The following is a 19,254-nucleotide window of genomic DNA, read 5'->3' as shown; positions in this document are numbered from 1 at the left end:
AAACATCAGTCAGGAAAATAATGCTGCTAGAATTTGGTCTTTCAAAAGAAATTTAATCAAAGAAATCAATAACAAACATCTTAATAAACCAAGTTCTTGGGTACAACTTTTAAGCAGCACCAAATGATGCAATTCTAATAACTAAAAAACCTACATTTCCCTGAGGATCAACAGCATTTCGGTTCTTCATGCTCTCTACCTCTTTGGAAATTTGATTTATGCTTTGAAGCCATGCTGCTGCTCCATAAACATGGCTTTTGGACAATATATTGTGGTGACAGTACATTTCATGCACTCTGCAAAGGAAAATGCAAAGCCCTCCAGCATGTGGAATAAACCATTCTGCCTCAGTGACTTAAAAAGCAGAAACTTACTTGGGAGAATTGTTTTGTAGCGATTCTTACGCACTAAGCCTGGAATATCATATTCCTTTGGATCAACAAAGTTCATTGGAATTTCCTGTTAAAAGAAAAGAAAAACAAAAAACCCACGAACAATAAGAGACAGTCAGTAGTATTATTAGATTCACAGGAGGTATAAAAACCCCAAGCCCATTATGTCCTACCTGCGAGGGAGGCAAAGTGATGAAGTCAGCTGGGACATATTGTACAGTACCTCTAGCGACTTACCACCAAAGTATGATTGATGTTTCCTTTTTCTGTCACTTTCTTTTCTGAAATCCTTCATGTGAAAATGCTCCTAGTGACTAATTCATTGAGTAACACGCATGACATATTCACTCCTAATATTATTAGAACTGAATTGCAAGTGTAGGCACAGAGCGATGCAAGAGGTGGAACATAAGACGCTGCTCCAAGAGGATGGACCATCCTTTCTGACTCACATTGCTTCCTCTCTGAGGTGGAAGGTAATAATCTGCTGGGGACTTGCACCAGCAACAAAGTATGACACACATGATGACAGGCTGGTGTGCTGACCCAACTTCATGGAGCCGTGGGAGCGTCACTGCTTTGCTCATCGTGCTGCCAAGCTCCATGGAAAAGGACAGCAAAGGGGAGTTCAGGGATTGCCTGCACTCCCTATCCCTGATGCAAAGAACAGGGAAGATGGAGGGGCTTCCAGTTCCCCACTGCTCATCCCCTGCAATCAGGGTCTAATGCCAGGTGGGAACAAACAGGAACCTTCCAGCAGCTGGACTAGGAAGGCAGGTGAAGAGAAGGGATGTGTTAACCAGGCTCAGCAGAGAGACAGCTCACAGGAACCAGGAGGCAGAGCTGGTCATCCCAGACACTGCATGCTGGATTTGAGAGACCACTACAGCACAGACTGGGAACAGGAATCAGGGTTGAGTAAGGCAAGTGAGGTAAAAATTTAAGGTGAGTAGAGCTATGGACTACAGAAACAGAGAATTATTAAGGCTGAAAATGACCTCTAAGATCAGTGAGTCCAACCTTTCACCTAGGACTTCCATGTTTACTGCTAAGCCATGTCACTAAGTGCCACATCCACATGTTTACAAACACTTTGATGAATAGTGATTCTACCACTTCCTTGGGCAGTCTGTTCTGGTGGTTCATCCTTTCAGTGAATAATTTTCACCTAATATCCAATCTAAACCTTCCCTGGAACAATTTGAGGTCAGCTCTGGAAGCTTAGAAGACTATCTGCACTCCACCTCTTACAAAGCACTGAGCACACTGTTGGCTTTAACCAGAGGCAAATAAGGACAAAAACATTTTGTTGAAGAAATTTCCTATCAATTTTGAGAACTGCATAGGAACAAAATCTTCATATTTTTCTCAATTGTTCCTTGGTATTTAGTCAGCCCAAACTCTTCCTGAGCCAAGCTCCATGGGCTGTTTTTGGTTCTTAAGTCATTCACTGTACAAGCCAATTCTTGGTGAAATCGACAGGACTGCTGTCTGAGTAGAAACTCTAAATCTTGTATGAATTTCAGGATTTAGCCCTGTTAATGTGCTCCTTGACTTTTCTTGCAAAATGAAACAACTGCTTGCTTCATCTGGGATGTGGACTTTGAAAATCAAGTAGGTTAGACAAAAGCAAAAGCACACGATGAAGAGCTAGCTGGTGGTAACTGTTTCATAAAAAAGAACTGGTTTACAATTTACTGGTTTACTGGTTTACAAATTTTAATTACAGAAATAACATTTTGATTGCATGGCATTTTGTGCTCTTTCAGTTTTCATTAAACAATAAAAATAGCTTGGGATGGCATGGCTGCTGGATAATTCTATGAACACCAGGAAACCTAATTCAAAATCTCTCAGACAAATGAAGCGTACTTTTTCCTACATCTAACATTATTTTCTTTGCTTGAAAGCTACAGAATAGCTCAAAGACTGTGAATCTGTATGTGCACTAGTCCAGCAGTCAGCTCAGACACCAAGTGAACATTCCTTCCCTAAAGGAGCAATAGATACTTTACTTTAAAAGAATCAGGGCTTTGCCTACACAAAAGCTTCTTTCCTTCAACTTGTACAACACTAAAGGACTTAAGGACCACAGATACCTTGTGTTCTACTTTAAAACAGAAGCCCAGAGTACCCCCCGTTCTCATAAAGGGAAAAAAACCCCTGAAACTGCGCAAGGAGGGAGGACAGCAAGTGATAATCAGAGTGGCCCTTTCCTTTCAGATGTTTAGAGGTCAAGAAGAGAACAGGCTGAAAAGGCTGTAATGTTGCAAAACAATCTTCCTCTGCTCTGCTGAGATTTCATGCTTAAGAGAATATTTGACATAGCAGTATTAACTTCAGTAGTTTACAACTAGTGAATTATTTTTGTGCAGAGAAAAACCCCAGAAAAAATAATTTCTCTAGCTCCTGCTAAATGACAGAGCCACACTGTGTTTCAGGTAACCAGAGAACGTTTAGATTTGGAAAGTAGCTCCACATTAAGTATTCAACAGCAAAGAGGGTGGATTAGGACTAATTTCATCCCTAGGGCAACTCCAGACACCTTTCAAGAAGTTATGCTTACAGCAAATGAGGCTTTTCTTCTGAATTCTAGCGATTTTTTTTTTTGTTGCTGCTGTTGTTAAAAAGGAAATATCGGTTAAAAAAAAATCCTATGAAACAAAGACTTGTTGTTGTTGCTGTTGGTTTTGCCAGATCAATTCTCTAGTTTTTAAGTGACAACACTACTGAAAGCTTTCAGACATTGTAATTTAAAGGAATGACAAATTTGGGAATTGCATTAAATGCTTCACTGACAGAAGCTTAGTTTGAGTGTATACTACTTTTAGACTGGCAGACAATAATACCAAGGTCTTCTGTGGAAAGACAACATCCCATTTTTATTGATGCTCCTGGAAGAGAGAGGTCGGACACTCACAAAGAACTCTGCCTGGAGTATGAAAGGATCCAGTGCCTTCTTGTGCAGCTCCTCTTCAGTCAGGATGTTGGAGGCAGTCTGGAGGTATTCCCGGGCTGACTGCTCCCGTGGGGACATGACATAGCCAAAGCCTTGCTCAGAGCAGCCTGGGGTGCACATATCCAGTGTGAGTGAAACATTTGAACCTCTCCTGCAAAACAGAGCAGTCAAAGTTTGCTTACAACATATCCATCACTGCCAGCAATGACAGATGAACAACCTCAGGAAATCACCCAGCTGGTTCTGATGGGGTCATTTTAGTCACTACCTGTAAGAAAATGGGTGATGCTTCTTGTGTGGACAAGAGCAGAAGATTTTGTACCCTGAAACATCGCTGGGGTAAGATCTTGGGATAAACTGCCAGTTCAACTTTAATAGAGACACAAAAAGCCAACCAACTGCAGTGAATAATTTTTCTATCTGAAAAATGTTCTTTCTACAACTGTACATCATAAGAAGGGTAAAATGAAAGTCCCAACACTTGAACAGTCACATTATAAAAAGACACTCTTAAGCATAGAATTTTTTGTGTTTGTTAGCCACACAATAAACCAAAGAAGTCAAAATGCTTACTATGAATAAAATTTTAAAGCACTTCTGAGCTTCTGATAGTCTCACGTAAGATAGACAAAAGCAAGATTCAAAAGTCATCAGTGAATCTATATTTAAATATCTTTAACATAATAATAAAGCCACACAATATGATGATTACTAGGTAGAGGTTCTATACATTTATACAGTAAACCTATTTTTGATGAATCTTGACTCAAAAAATTTAGTTAGAGGGTGTATGCAGGAGTGTGCAGGAGCTAATAAAACCATGTAGGCATGCAGGCATGACCAACTCACAGAGAGGACAGGAGTCATCTCTTGGATCACAGCCCTTTCCCAGACTCAGGATTTTGTCCAAAAGAACTTGCAGCCTGCCTCCTGCTATGATTCACACCCATGGGGAAATGCCACCAGTGGCAGACATGGAATCTTTAGTGACACCTTTCAAAGGATTTCACCTCACCCTCCTGTGCTATTAAACAGCTACCACAATTCTCCCCCAAGAGATGCATTTGAAAAGGACTGCTTTTGGTGCTCTCAAGGTAGAAGAGACTACCTACATTAATAGCTCTTCAGCATGAAGAAATAAGATTATTTCTTCTTCAGCAACATTCAGTGGTGTTTGAATTTAGCTCCTGACCACCCTTTTAATTGCATAGGTGGTTAAAGAACGAGAGGGAAATAAGAGAAAAGCAGAACGGATGCCAAAGAGGCACAGGTAGGTGACACAACACCAAAGAAAGGAAAAGTGAGCAATGTGTAATGTAAATGAAGTTTGTCAGGGCACAGCTCAAACCTGAAATGATGTCTGTCTTCTCAAGGACATATGTGTGTTGAAAACAAGTTTATATCTTAAGTGTTGGCATTGCACCTAGTTTGAGAACTTCAAGCAATTGCTTTCAGTGTCCCACTTCTAGTTATTTGACAGGTTTTTGATTGTGATTCATTACTTTAACCAATTGATTGTTCTCCAAGCAATATTCCCCAATTCTCTTGATACAGAGTATCTTTCATGGAGGCTAGCAGTCACTTGAGGAGAAATGTCACATCTTTAAAGTGAGAGAAATGGAATGAAATCAGGGATAGTGAAGAACACAAATGACTCACATATTTCAAGCCCAATCTTGCCTATAATGAAAAAGCAACAAAGCAGCAGCTTCAGGGACAAGCCCCAGAGGTTATTGTGATTTCATATAAAGGTAGACTAAAACAATAAAAGGTATAAAATTTTAGGACAATGTTATAACAAGCCATAAAGTAATAAAAAACATTCAAAATCCACAAGAGTACAAATTGAAAGCTCTCCTGTAACACTCCTTTTTACTGCATCCTGAGGAGCTTCAGAAAAACAGCACTGTATTCTTAAAATCTATGCTCTGTCCTTTGTTTTAAGCTTTAGGGATGAGAATTAACTATGGTTAGCCCTCCAATTAAGCTTGAAACCTTGGAAATAAAGGTGATACTTTGCTATGCTGGGCCTCTCAGTAACTTCATTTTTATTCGTAACATTTTGCCTCTCAGTAACTTCATTTTATTCGTAACATTCGTAACTTTTGCAGAATTTCTTTGCAGGAATTCTGTAATCAAGAACTTTATTCTATTTCACTAAAACAACTGAAAGGACACAAAACAGAAAAAGATTTTCCTTTAATCTTGAAACTGCCCTTTCCCAGCTGTGAACCTCTCTGAGAAGCTCCTGATTTGCCCGAGAAACTGCTTTTTTTCAAGCTGCCCTTATGGTTCAAGCAGTGGAGACCAACTCACCCCAAAGTTTCATTACTGGGTTCATTTGAATAATTCATTTACTTCTGGATTAACTCATTAATATGAGAAATACTAAAGACTATCACTTTGTCTGTGGTTTGCTTTTGGAGAAAAAGACTAGTCCTCCATTACGAGTGACAGGGGAAAAAACAAATATCAATGAGACCCATCTCTTTCAGAGATAAGAGCTTTTACTGCTCCATAGGGGATTTCATGCAATGCAGTTGCTGTCTTGATGAGTGGTGAGACACTGATCAAACACAAATAGATGTATTCAATGGGAAGAAATGATGCTTTAGAACAGCACTTGTTGACAGCTGTCCAGAAACTGTGTGCTGTTCAACTAACATGCTTGTAAATATGACTGGACTGAAAACAGGACAGGAAATAAAGCAGGTGCTTGACTTCAGAACCACATTTGAAAGTGACATTCACAAAGACAATAAAGCTTCCTACCCATCACAGAACTCCTAAACCCAGAAAATCTGGGAGCAGACTTTTCCCTGTTAGTCACATGTACCCTACCTTTCTTGCAAGCCCACGGATTTAACCGTCAGAGTAGCAGGGTCTGTCTCTGCTTTAATGTCCATGACGCAGTCAAAGACTGGAGTCTCTGGCACGGGGTCCAGGTCTAGGAAGTCATCTTCATTTTTATCCTCTGTCCACTCTGAGTAGGTGAAGGAGGGCTGCCGGCTCACGGACTGCCGTCTGTCTTCTTGCAGCGGAAAGGGGGGGTCTGGAGGGGCTCTGAGGAGGTGCCAAACCTGGAGGAAACAAACATGTAAACAAGTTTCTGCTTTTAGCCAGCCCTTCCACATAGCCTAGGGCATGGGTCTTTGGGGCAGCACTCCAGCTGTCTGATTAGAATTGGAGAGTACTGAAGAGAACAGGAATGTTCCATGCAGGAGTGGCTTTGTGGTGTGTGTTGCAAGGATTCACATTTACCCATTCAAACCTGCTTTCAGCCACAGAGGTTTCCACAGAGCTAGTCAGGCTTAACTCAGGGTTACAGTGGAAGTGGAATGTGCTTGTGACCATCATGTGCAAGCCAATGTGATACCACTGTCCTTTTGTTCAGTTCCTTATCCTTCCCAGGCTTGTTTACAAAACAAAAATCCACTACAGTATTCTACAAATCATACCTCTCCTGATTTAATGGCTTTCCATCTGAAATTTACATATAGCTGTCTTAAGTTAATACAGCTGAGCTGGACATCCTTAATAATCAGGTACTGTACCCTGATTTATGTGAATTTATGCACAAACCCATCATTTTCTGAAGAGGCCTCAATTTTGATGTACCTGATCCTGGGGCTCAAAATGCCCATATCAGTTTTTGGCCAGGGGCACAGACTGTGTTGTAATTTAATTATCTGATTTGAATATGGTATGAACATTAAATAATGAATCCTGTGAAGTTTCAAGACACAAGTGCAATATGAAATTTTGTATTACAAATTAACAAAAGGTTTGAAATTGCACCAATCTAAAAAATTTCCTCATCGTATCAGTGTGCACAGATGCTGTGATAAGACTAGATTATTTGGAAATCACATCGGTAGACTTCAAATCCTCCACATAGATTTCAGTTAAAAATTTCAAGCCCACCTCTGAATTCCAGGATCTGGAACCTTAGGCCAACTTCATCCATCTAGCATAGAACTTGGAGTGGTATCACTCAGGCTATTGCCCATACAAACTATACTGAATTGTCATGCATCCTTTTGAGACTAAGAACAAGTCTTACTCTCACAAGAAAAAGCCTCTTCTGTCCTTTTCTTACATGGCTTTTAAATGACCAGTTAAATTTTAAAAAGTGCCACTAAAAAGGTCACATTTATCTTCCTAGGTCAGTAAAGCATATTAGGATGTCATGCAGGACAGTATCAATTTCAATATTGGGAAAGAAGGGCTTGGTCAAAAAGGCACTCTCAAAGGAAGATTCCTTCAAGGTCTCTTCTAGGTACATGGCTTAAAATCAATTTTATGTTGAGAGGGAGAGAGAGATCACTCAGCTGAGACAAAGGGGAAAATAAAGAAAACTGTCATCATGCAACAATCTGTTGTCCACCAGGTTGGGATTGTAGAAACCCTGCCTGGTTCAAGCACCATTTTCAATGTTCTGCTGATTACTATGTTATTCCCTATTCTGCAAATACTGATAAAAGCAGATGTTTTCAAATTTGCAAATTGCAAAGCAGCATGACCTCAGGCATCTGAGAGAAAGGTTACAGGCAAGCAGGAAGGAACAAGGCTCATGTGCTCTGTCTAAACAGCCTCTCCTTCCTAGTGTTCATGTTAGAGAGAACATGCTGGGCAAGATGGACCATAGATCAGAATTCACAGGACACTTCTTATACTCTGTGCCTCAGCAATTTATCCAGACAGGGTGACACAGAGTGACATTTGTGCCTCTACTCTAGCTAGGAAAGTCTTAGCACAGACCACAGGAATACAAACCAGTGCAAACTCGCCAACATGGAAACTGTTAGAAAATGTTTTTCTATACACAAATTTTAACCAACACAAAAATGGCCCAAGTCTACTTTAATCTATAGTGGTATTCATGTTCACTTGCAAGGAGTTGACATACAAAACTGTCCAAAGAGAGATCAGAATTTTTGGCCATGAAGAGCTTTCACTTAACTTTGTCTTCTGTGCTAACAATGAGTCAGTAATAAATGTTTTCATCCACCAAGAAATAGCTGAATATTCAAAAAAATCACACCCCTGATATTCATATTTTCAGTCCAGAATGTTTTGCTGCAAATTTATCTGGAACTCATACAGTTCTTGACAATTCTTAGTTGTCTTTAGTTTTTTAATATTTGCAGTTACAGAATTACCAAAAGTTTATTTTTGAGGACAAAATTAATCTGGATAAGGTACAGCAGCATCAAAATCCCAGAAAATTGCATAAACCTGACTAAGTTCCTTGCCTACATCAATGATCACGATAATGGAGGCATTAACTATAATTGCTTTGCCTTGTGAAGGGTTTTTAGAAAGTCCATTTTCCTGACACATTAAACAGAAGATTGTGCCACCATGCCGCCTCTGAGTGAACTTAACTGTGGCATATAATGTGACAATACTTCCTAGCAAGGAGTGTGGCCAGCAAATCAAAGGAGGTACTACCCTCTACTTGGCACTGAGGGAGCTGCACCTTGAATATTGTCTACAGATTTAGTTCCCCCAGTTTAAGACAGATATGGAAAAACTGGAGTGGTCCCAGTAGATGGTTTCAAAGGACGTCAAGGGTCTAGAGTGCAGGAAAAATGTAGAGGGAATTGTGCTTGTTAAGCCTGGCAAAGAGGAGGCTGAGGTGATTTAACAGTGACCTGCAACTACTTGAAGGGCAGCTCCAGAGATGCAGCCAGACATTTCTTGGTGGTATCAGCTGATATCACAAGGAACAACGGCCACAAACCTGCAGAAATTCAGTCCAGATACTATTTACATTTGTGAAATTCAGATGAGACAAGAGGAAATATCTCTTCCCCAAAAAGTGCTACATGGTTGTGGCACAGGCACACAGAGAGATGATAAATCTTCCCTCCCTGAAGGTTTTCAAAACCTGAGTGGAAAATTTCATGGCTGGCTTTACCAAGTGTTGGCAACAGCCCAGCTCCAAGCAGGATGTTAGACTAGCAATCTCTGCCCACCTACAGTCCCATGATTCTGGGATGTATTTCATTATGCTGTTCATCACTCAAACAGCATGTGTACAGCACAGTTTCAACTTCCTGAACTACCTGGGGTGCACCTCTGGAAGGACAGGAGGTGATGCTCTGCCTGCACATTCAGTAGCTGCACTCCCACTCTAAAAGAACAGCACAGAGGGGTTTGAAAAGCCACATTCAGCTAGAGCTCCCTGACAAGACAGAGCTCTCCATAGCTCTCTCATCTAGCACACAACTTTGTGCCAGTTACACAATCCATGGAGAAACAACACACTGCTGCTCCCCAACAGCTGACAGCTAATTGGATTAATTGTAGTCGTGCCACTTAAGCTTGTTCTGCAGTTGGGGCCTTGGCCTACATCTAATAGGATTTCAGAAGAACAGTGGCACTCTGGAAAAGCTCCTTCTGCCGTTGAAATCAATGGATGATGGTCCTCTTAATGGTCACATCCATTCTACTTCAGTGGAAATAGTTTGCCCATCTGTAGATGGAAAATATAAAAACTATTTTTATATACCGTTCTACTTCAGTGCAACCCCCAATTCATCAAGAAATTGGGTAAGGCTAATTCCTCTACATAAAGCAAGCAGATAATTATACAGAAACAGCCCCAAAAATGATGCTTTACAATCAACTTGGGCCCAACACCAACAACTTTAATTAAATAAGACATCTTATAAAAACTCCCTGAAAAAGGACACTAATACAGTTTGTGCTGTATCATAACTTACCAGAGATCCTACAAATAGCAGTCCTAGAGAAGCCAAAGACAGCAGGATGTATGATACCACAACACTCCCAACTGTAGTCAGGCTCTGTGGAACAACAGAATAGACAATGATTGATGAAGTATTCAGGGGCACAGTTCAGTGTCTGCATGCATGTTCTTGGCCAAGTGTGTATTGTTTCCCATGAAGATTTACTGATATCATACTCACCTGTGGAAAAGCTGCCATCAGCACCAAAAACAAATGCCAGGCTTTGGAGAAGACAAACTGAAACCATCTCTAAGCCCCAGCATCTCAGAAGGTCTAAATCCCAGATTTCACTGTGAAGGCAAACAGGAATTCTGCTTCCTACCCTCCCCCCTTTGCCAAAGTTGAGATCTGAATCCACAACTCAGTTTTGCAGACTGGACCAACACTTCATTGCTACAGTCAGTGTGATTTTTAAACTGTGGTAAAGGGCTTTAAACAAAGTTTAGTACTGTTCCTGGGTTAGGGGGTCCTTAGATAGAATCCAGCCACAGAGGAGTTTTCTGTGCTTTCTATGCATTCAGTGAAACACCATCAGGTTAATTCACACCACGGGCAGTGGAACTAATTCTGATGTCTTAGTCATTTTATAGTAGTCTATAGTTCAGCCTGGTCTCTGTAGTAGGTGCAAAATTCAGTTCTAATGGGCTTCAGTGAGCAAGGAATTTCACTCTGTTTTTCTCCGCTAGTACAGCTAATGAGAAATTTGGAGTTAAGCGCTTCCATTTGCTTATTTTACCATGAGAAGATTTCTTTGACTATACTGTTTTCAAGTGTAAATTTGCACAATAAATAGTGTTATAATAAACAGTCCTCAAACATATGCATGAACATCTGTACAGAGTCATACATGGGGTGTTCTTGTGATGCATTCTAGGAATCACTTTCCTCTGTGAAGGACAATTATTGCAAGTCAAAATTATACAAATCAGTTTTTCTGTAAGGAACAACAATTTGTTAATGATTGAGCCACTGCAAATAAGACAGGCAACAGTCTGTGAAGAGCTCTGTGCATAATAAAGCCAACTGCAGAAGAAAAAGTGCTTCTTTCAAAAAACCCCAAAAGAGCAGGTGACATGCAGCTCATAAACACTGAGAAAACAGAAAACAGTCTCCACTGTACTCCAATCACAAAAGGCACTGAATCAGATTTTCTATTAGCACTGCAAAGCCTCTGCCTCAAAGATTATGTACAATGAATCTAAGCATTCTGATAGCAAATATATTTCATCAGATTTTTGAAAGTAGCTCTTCACCACTTAATTAAGGTTCTGTCCACGCTAGAAAAATCTGCACTGGGTATAATTACCAGTAATTTATCAGATGAATCATTCTGGTATACATGTCATCATGTCATGGTGAGAAGCTAGGCAATTTTACCGGGGTAGCTCTGTAGATATAATTGAATCTGTGCACCTAGTACACTTGAAATACATTTCCTGCACACAGATATGTTCTAAACACTCAACAAAAAAGAATTTTTGAGACTATGTTGCAGTTTGCACCTTTTATATGGGTTGATCCATTCTTCCAGAAATTAAGCTTCTAGTCATCCTAAGAAATTAAGTTCCAGTTCTCCCTTTACTGGGGGCTAAACCTTAATGAGATGACTTCTTATTGCTTTGTTTCATTTGCAATAATTTGCACATAATAAAAAATCTGCTGTACTGACCTAACATCACAGTCATCATTAAAATTTAGCCCAATATCTCAAAGATAAAATATTCATGTGCTTTCAGGAAACTCTTCTACCATTTCACGACATACATGTGAAATACACACATATTATACTTATCAGAAGAGATATTAGAAAGACCACTCAAGGCTACTGACATTAACTCTTTAACCAAAGGGGAGCACAGGGACTGACTTACCTCCCCTTGATCTGAAAAAGCCTGTTTAAATGGGGTAAGCAAGTAGGAGAGCAGGTCGAAGGCATTCTGAGCTGCTGGGATGGTCCCGTAAGTGCTGTACCACAGCATCATGCCGAGAAGCTGTGCAATCAATCAGAAAAGATGCAATTAGCATCTCTCATTATGCACACATTCATTTTCATTTCAAGACTGCATAATTAACTAATTTAGTTAGCATTGATTTAACGTTGATTATTGCTTTGGATTTAAGAAGTCAGGTATTTTCTAGGCTGTAGCTTAACAGAATAAAAAGGCTGAAGGCTCCAAGCTCAGCCACTATTAACTAGATGTGCATCACTGAGTTACACAGGCTCCCTCCAACCCTCACTAGCAAAAGGGCTCCCCAGAAACAGCAAGTGGAGCAACACTGGAAGAGCAACATGTTCCTCTGGCTTCTGAACTTTCAGGATTACTACTATTAGATCAAAACTAGTAATTCCATGATCTTAGGATGTTATTGAAAGGCTCTTAAGGCCTCTCTCAAAGCTCTCACAAACAGCCATGTTTCACATAGGTATCACTATAAATACACACACACACAAACATACACACATGGAAACTTTTCATTTAAAACACTCAAGGGTGCTGCACATGCCACAGTTAACATAAACTACAACAGCAATGACTTTAACGCACTCACAGAGAGATGTAAGCTCATCCCACATCACAACTTTAAACAGCACACCTCCCAGTCCACTTGTAACCAACATGGGTCTTTACCCCCATACATATCAGCTATGGAAAAAGGATTTTGTGGGATATTGGTGATTTGGCAAAGGAGGCATTTGCAGTATGGCAGGAAACGGGACACGAGTGTGGGACATGAAAAGGCAAGGGCTGCTTCAAGGCAAAGCTGTGAGAGGTGGCTGCAGAAGTGAGGACTACACCCATTCCCACTGCTACATCTACAATGAGTGAGGAAACCTCCCCAGCCAGCACGGCCTAAAATAAGGGTCCCAGCATTTCAAAGCTATGCAAGCTGCCTTACCAGTATCTGTGAGAGGACAAACAGATACATGCTGTCTCCAGGTATCAATCCATTCCACGGGGGAGGCCAACCGAGCCCTGTTGTTTTCTGGGAGGCTTTCAGGGACTGCTCCTTCCCGCTCCGCTCTCCTTGCCGTCCTTCAGCTTCATCCACTGACTCCATCCCAGCTGGACGGGAACAACCTTTGCGTGAAAACGACACGTGCAGGGGATGAATGGGATGTGACCCTGCCGGCACGGCGGGGGCTGCAGGGCTATTGTTTTCCTGGAGACGATGGTTACCTTTCCGTTCTGCCTCAGCAAGCGCAGCTCAGGCTTGTGAGCGTCACACTCTATTAGTGCAGCTTTATTCACCTGCCTTCATCAGAAAAAAGTGAGTGTGGGTGGATAAATTATTTTCCCTTTCTTTCCGGAGGTGCAGATTCTGGGCTTTGTTGTTAACAAATTCTCATTTACATTGCTGCACTTTTTCATTTTTACTTTTTAAAAAAAGTACCTGTGCTATTGCCTAGCTACACACTTCCCAGCTATGTGATGGCAAAGAACCCATTTTGACCCTTCCTGTGTCAATTTTTCTATTTCTTTTATTTGTCTGCTTTGTCTAATCCAATTATAGATTTCTGAGGTAGAGACTGTTTCATCTGATGTGTCTGAATAGTACTCAGGGACTCTGGGTTTTGGCTGAATGTCCTAAGGCACTAATAAAATAGACTTTATTCCAATAACCCACTTCTTGGATGAATTCATACTCAAGAGCTATTTAATAATGTTGCAGTGCTGTTTTGTTCAGTGGAAATAACCACTGGCATGGTTATTCCCTCAGTAACAGTATTTTGAATAGAGTCTATTTAGATATAAATTAATTTACAAGTGAGGAGTGAAAGATCAGAATCATTGAGTGTAAGCATTACTGACTTACATCTTTGGACATGAGAAATGCCCCAAGGCTGCCCTGTGTAAAACTCTGTAGACTTAAGCCTAAATCAGCCTCTTGTGTCCCAGGGAAAGGCCCCACCATTGGCCCTTACCCGGTTTCTTGAGGTCAGGTTTCCACAAAATCTTCCTCTCAGCAAACATTTCTCTTTGTCTCACACTTGTAACTCTAAGTCAGATAAGCACCCATTAACTAGCCACAGCTCTTATCATAAAATGAAATATATCTTGGGTCTGGCCATAGTAAGAATTCATCTTTTAATGATTTTTTTTTTTCCGATGCTAGACATCAGAAGAAGTCTACTTCTCAGTCCTTAAAGCTGAAAAGCTTCAAGCTTCTAAGCTGCTTCACGTCTCACTAGATTCAAACAAGAATAGAGAGGAAAATACTTGCTAATAATTGCCAATTTTTCCTGCTATTTTTGTGGGATGTTTATGTTCTGTGTTTTGGAACCAGAATTTGAAATTTAGCAGGGACAGAATCTTTGTGTCAGAAACTAATTTTGTTACCTTTGCAGAGAGACGTGCACCTATGGTTGAGATCTAAAGCTTGAAAAATATCTACTTTCTTATAGTCTATTCTTGTTTGCTCATGAAGTCTCTAACCCTCCATTTTCACTAAACATAATTTAAGTTCTACTTTTCCTTTATCTGCATTAAATAATGCACCTCTGTCCCTAAGAATGATTAATGAACATATTTACTGTTTTTCAGGTTCTGATGATTTCCTATCTTGCATATTCCTTCCCAAATCTCAAGATAAAATATACACAGTGCAAAACTAAAGCAACATTGGGAAGACAACCAGACCAAGGAATGCAAGGAGCCAAGGAATGCAGATTTCATGCTCAGCTTTCAGCTGGTTTTTATAAATCATAATATTTCATATTTCAGAACTTTTTTTAAACTAAGAGTGCTGCCTTATGTAGCAGGTAAATAGCATTTCTTTGTTTCATGCTTGTAGCAGCCTGAGATTTTACAAGGTCATTTCTGGTTGGAAACAAACACCTGACTACAATACAACAACATGAAGGCCACTTAACTGCATCTTTTACAACAAAGATGTCAAAGTTAGGGCACTTTGTAACCATGGGGATCTGTGCCTCTCCACAGCCTAGAAATCCAACTCCTGGAATTCCAGCGTTGTCTAGTGACCCCCATACAACTGAAGGGGTCACGTTCTCCTTCTTACAACTGCCCTTTGTGAAGGACAATAGACCACTCTTACTTTCAATTATTTTCACTGCATAAGGTAGAGAGAGACCTGGCCTGTGGACCCGGCAGCCCAGGACTCCAGCTCTGCAGAACTGACATTTTTATCAAGAGGTATTTTCACTAGCACAACAGAAGGAAAAAGTTGTAAGAACTAAAATAATGAAATACTGGTTGAATCCATACATATAAATAAAGAGATACATGCCTTGGTTATACAAAGAGAAGGTCTAATGTTAACTTAAGTCCACTCAAAAATTTTCTCCTATAAATGCCAAAGATTAGATTCTAACAAATAGAATGATACCCTCCTCAGGTTCTGTATTTATTTAACTATGCCAACTTTAAACAATAATTCAATTAGCACTCACACATCATCTTGCAATCCAATACTCCTGTATGGTTTGCCCTAATGGGCTCAGGATTCTTTCAGTTGCAGATGTGAAACACCAGTGAAGCTTTCTTGTGTCAAGGTGAATGAGAAGGTCTTGAGAGAGCTGGCAAGGATCACTGCCTGCAGGAATGAACAGAGCCTCTCCCCTGCTCGTGATTTGACTGGCAGTGAAATGTAGCATCCGTGTGATAGCTGCCTCATTTCCTGCATCACAGAGATGGGGATGCAAGCTCCATGAGTACTTCTGCTTTGGCACAAGACTACACTTGTTAGGAAAAAAAAAGCCTTTGGCAGAGGAATTAAAAGGTCTCTGACATCTGTAGCAGCCATATGGCTTGTGAAAACAAGTTGAAATTTCAAAACACCACCATAAACTTAAACTCATCCTTGCTGTTCAGGGAAAAGCACTTTCTGGATCATGCCAGGGATCTATTCATCCTGCATTCTTTCCTTAAACATTGCTACCAAAACAAGCTGCCAAAAATACAAGGCACAGCACTACATATTATCATATTACAGAATAATTTATATAGGGAAACATCTTCCTTCACTCAGGAGGTAAAAGCTGGCATTGTAACTCTGGCAATGCCCATTTTAACCCCCTGTATCTATCTTTTTTTTTCTGACTTCATATGTGGGTACATAACAGGCAGAAGAAGGAAGAACACCTATATAACTCTCAGAAAAACAAGTGCTTAGAGTACTAGTCTTAGCTGAAATACTAAAAGGCACTGTAGCAATAACAAGTAAGTCAACAAAGCCTTACAGTAACAAACATGCCACGATCCCATCAAATCCTGCTGTGGGTGAAGCATTAGCAGCTCTGTAACTCGACTGAATCATACTTAAAGCCTTCAGAGAAAAACAAAACAGAAAACAACCCCTCAGAACCTCACATCCTGGCTGTATTTCCTAATGAAGTTAACATTTTAAAAGGAACTTGTACACGGGTACTAATGCTCAAGGAATTGGCACCGCTCCATTGGCAGACTTAATTTAACAATGTATTTTTGAGAGAAAGACTTGTTCCTCAGCAAAACTGTTTTTATAGCAGAAAGAAAATGCATCCCAGCAATAAAAAGACAGTACTCATACAGTTATTAGACATTTATGTACATCCATCACACTGTCCCTGTAGGAATGATGCTTCTGGATTGGATAGTACTGCCTCTTCATCAGGAAAAACAAATTTTGTTAGTGGTGGATTGGGGGTTTTACCTTCCAAGACACACAAGACAGGAGGGCAAATAGGGCCTCACCTGTTCTCAAGCTGCAGTAGCCACCACACCACAGCAGCTAGGTTGCATTGTCCCTAATTGTTTTAGGTGTACTGAGGTACATTTCCCTCAGAACCTGTCCATATCTTCATGACGGCCACGTGTGGTGAGAATTTGTAGGAATGGACCACAGAGTGGAAGCACAACAAAGTATGAGGTATGCCAGCAATACCTCATGCCCATCAGGATTACCAGCATTTCAGACCAGAGGGATAAGTCTGTTTATGGCTTCTGCATCTTCAGATGTCCAAATGCAGCTGCCTAATGAAATCCCAGCCTCTAATTTCCATCTAACTGCTATGGAGAACTGCTATTGATGAAAGAACAGTAGATGAAAGTATTCTATTGAGATGGGTCTCAGTCCACTGCTAAAAAGAGTTTTAACATGCACCTCAGCAGCACACACAGGACACAGCCCTGGGCATTGTAGTTCACAGATATGGTCAAGACCTTGTTAAATACACACACTCTAAGGCATCCTGATTGCAGGCCAGTCCAAGTGCTGGGAAGACAAACATCAAACCTGAATGAGCTACCTCAGAGTGCACATGAGCAAGAGGCAGCTTGTGCTGGAGGGTAAAAAGCCTATCTATCCAAAGAACAGAGCTTTAGGAGATAGGTATTGGATAAGAAAACAATCTCTTTTTTGGTTACCACTGCAGCATGATAAAGATGGAAACTGAATAATTAGCTTTCTTTTGCACTGTGGTGGTATGGGAAGAAGTGGGTAAGAGGAAGGGGACCTCTCATACTTGCATGGCAAACACAACTTGTGTACTTACATTCTTCACTCTGCAGGAAACCAACCATCGAGTCACTATTTTTTAACTCTGAAACTTCTACTGAACTACTTTATGACCAACCACCTAATTTATTAAGCAGTAAACATGACATCACTACTGTTCACAGACAGATAAAAATCACCACCAAAGGAAGTCTACTTCTTGATTCTGTCTGCATTCCTGACTCATCTGATAAGTTATGTTGAAAATGTACACTAAAGATATAATAATCTGTGGTGAAAACTGGGGATACTAGCTTTCCCATTATTCTTTTTTTTTTTTTTTTTTACCTTTCTGGTCATGACAACTGCTACTCTGCTTGATTCCTGACCTGCTTTGTTTACAAGAGTTCAATACATTTATGTTTTCCAAATGGCTGCGTAAATTGCTGCTCAGGAGGAGAACATCTAGGCCCCAAAAGTACCCAGATTAAAAACTGCAAAGAAAAACCTCCCCAGGTGCACCCCACAGCTACCTACTACTGACTGACTGGAGATAGAGAGGGGATTTACAACAATTCAATCTCCTCAGTACCTCCAATTCCATTTTGGATAAAGTCCAAGTTTTAGCCGCCAAGAGCTTGTGGTTGGTAGATCTTGCATTTGTAATGCAAAACCACATTGAGAGCTACTTCAGAAAGTATAAGACAGTTTAATTCAAACACAAGGAACAAGCCAGGCAGACCTATGGATCCCACTACCTTTACCCCTAAGTAATGGCACCAAGGCACCAAAGCAACACTGAAATACCTTTGGTATCTAACTGGAAGCCAGCTAGATCCATCCCATGGTCCTTTGTAGGACTGCAAGTTTCAAACTCTTCTCTGTAACAGAACTCATGAAGAAATAAGCCTGACATACCATCAAGTTAAGTAAGAGGTCCAAGAAACTGGAACTACCCACCTTGACACATTACAGAGGAATGGAAGACTCTTCACCAGACTGAGCCTACACAGCAGCAACACAGGTGTGTTACTTAATCTGAGATGAATTTCAGCTTACAATTTCTAATGCTTTTAGTTTGCCTTAAGTGTATCTAGCCTGGACTGTAAGAACAAGCTGAGCCAGTCCGTAGGTATTCATAGCTGTGTGGGGAACAACTGAAGTTTCTAACATTCAAGGATTCTATTTCAGCAAGTTGAGTATTTTTGCTAGAAAGATCACACTGGAAGTATTTGTATTTCATTCACACCGATTCATAGGTTGATATGCCCATCAAGGGAACTCAGCTCCTCAACAGCTCTCCAGTGACACTGTTTCAGGCTCTCTGCAGATTCAAGAGAACACCACCTCACAGCTTGCCTTTTTTGTGTGTGTGGTTGGGGAAATTCAGTGACAATGATGCACACTACAGCTTTAAATTGAGCTTTAGTAAGTACAATCACTGATATAAAATGTCTACCTGTTATTGATTACTCTATGTAGAAAAATCTACTTCAGTCCTCCATTCTGAAAGACAAACATAATTGGTAATACAACACCACAACTTTTTCATCATTATCGAACTGCTTAGATAGGCACTGTAATGGCCCTTCCCTAACAGTGAGATGGTTAATTTAACCTTGTGTGACAGAGGATAACCCACAATTATCAACTTTTCTTTGGGCTTACTTGTCCCTGGGAGACAGGTGGCATGGGGAAAGCCAGAAGC

General features: G+C 40.5%; 1 protein-coding gene across 5 annotated transcripts in view; it reads right to left on the bottom strand.

Annotated features, from left to right (window-relative positions):
• Positions 1 to 19,254, bottom strand: part of PTPN5 (protein tyrosine phosphatase non-receptor type 5) — a 77,747-nt gene that overhangs the window by 20,063 nt on the left and 38,430 nt on the right. For 4 of the 5 annotated variants that reach the window (XM_058026896.1, XM_058026895.1, XM_058026894.1 and 1 more), the window contains exons 3-8: positions 13,008 to 13,189; positions 11,981 to 12,100; positions 10,083 to 10,166; positions 6,193 to 6,431; positions 3,313 to 3,502; positions 375 to 459 (exon numbers count right to left, since the gene is read on the bottom strand). In XM_058026896.1, the coding sequence (XP_057882879.1) occupies positions 375 to 459; positions 3,313 to 3,502; positions 6,193 to 6,431; positions 10,083 to 10,166; positions 11,981 to 12,100; positions 13,008 to 13,189 (900 nt within the window). Of the gene's footprint in view, positions 1 to 374; positions 460 to 3,312; positions 3,503 to 6,192; positions 6,432 to 10,082; positions 10,167 to 11,980; positions 12,101 to 13,007; positions 13,190 to 13,288; positions 13,352 to 19,254 lie in introns of those variants that run through there. The other variant, XM_058026898.1, reaches the window with a different exon arrangement.

Source organism: Melospiza georgiana, chromosome 6 (genome assembly GCF_028018845.1).
Source record: "Melospiza georgiana isolate bMelGeo1 chromosome 6, bMelGeo1.pri, whole genome shotgun sequence".
NCBI classification, from domain to species: Eukaryota; Metazoa; Chordata; class Aves; order Passeriformes; family Passerellidae; genus Melospiza; species Melospiza georgiana.
The sequence above is the reverse complement of the archived record's forward strand: the minus strand, read 5'-3'. Positions and strand labels throughout refer to the sequence as shown.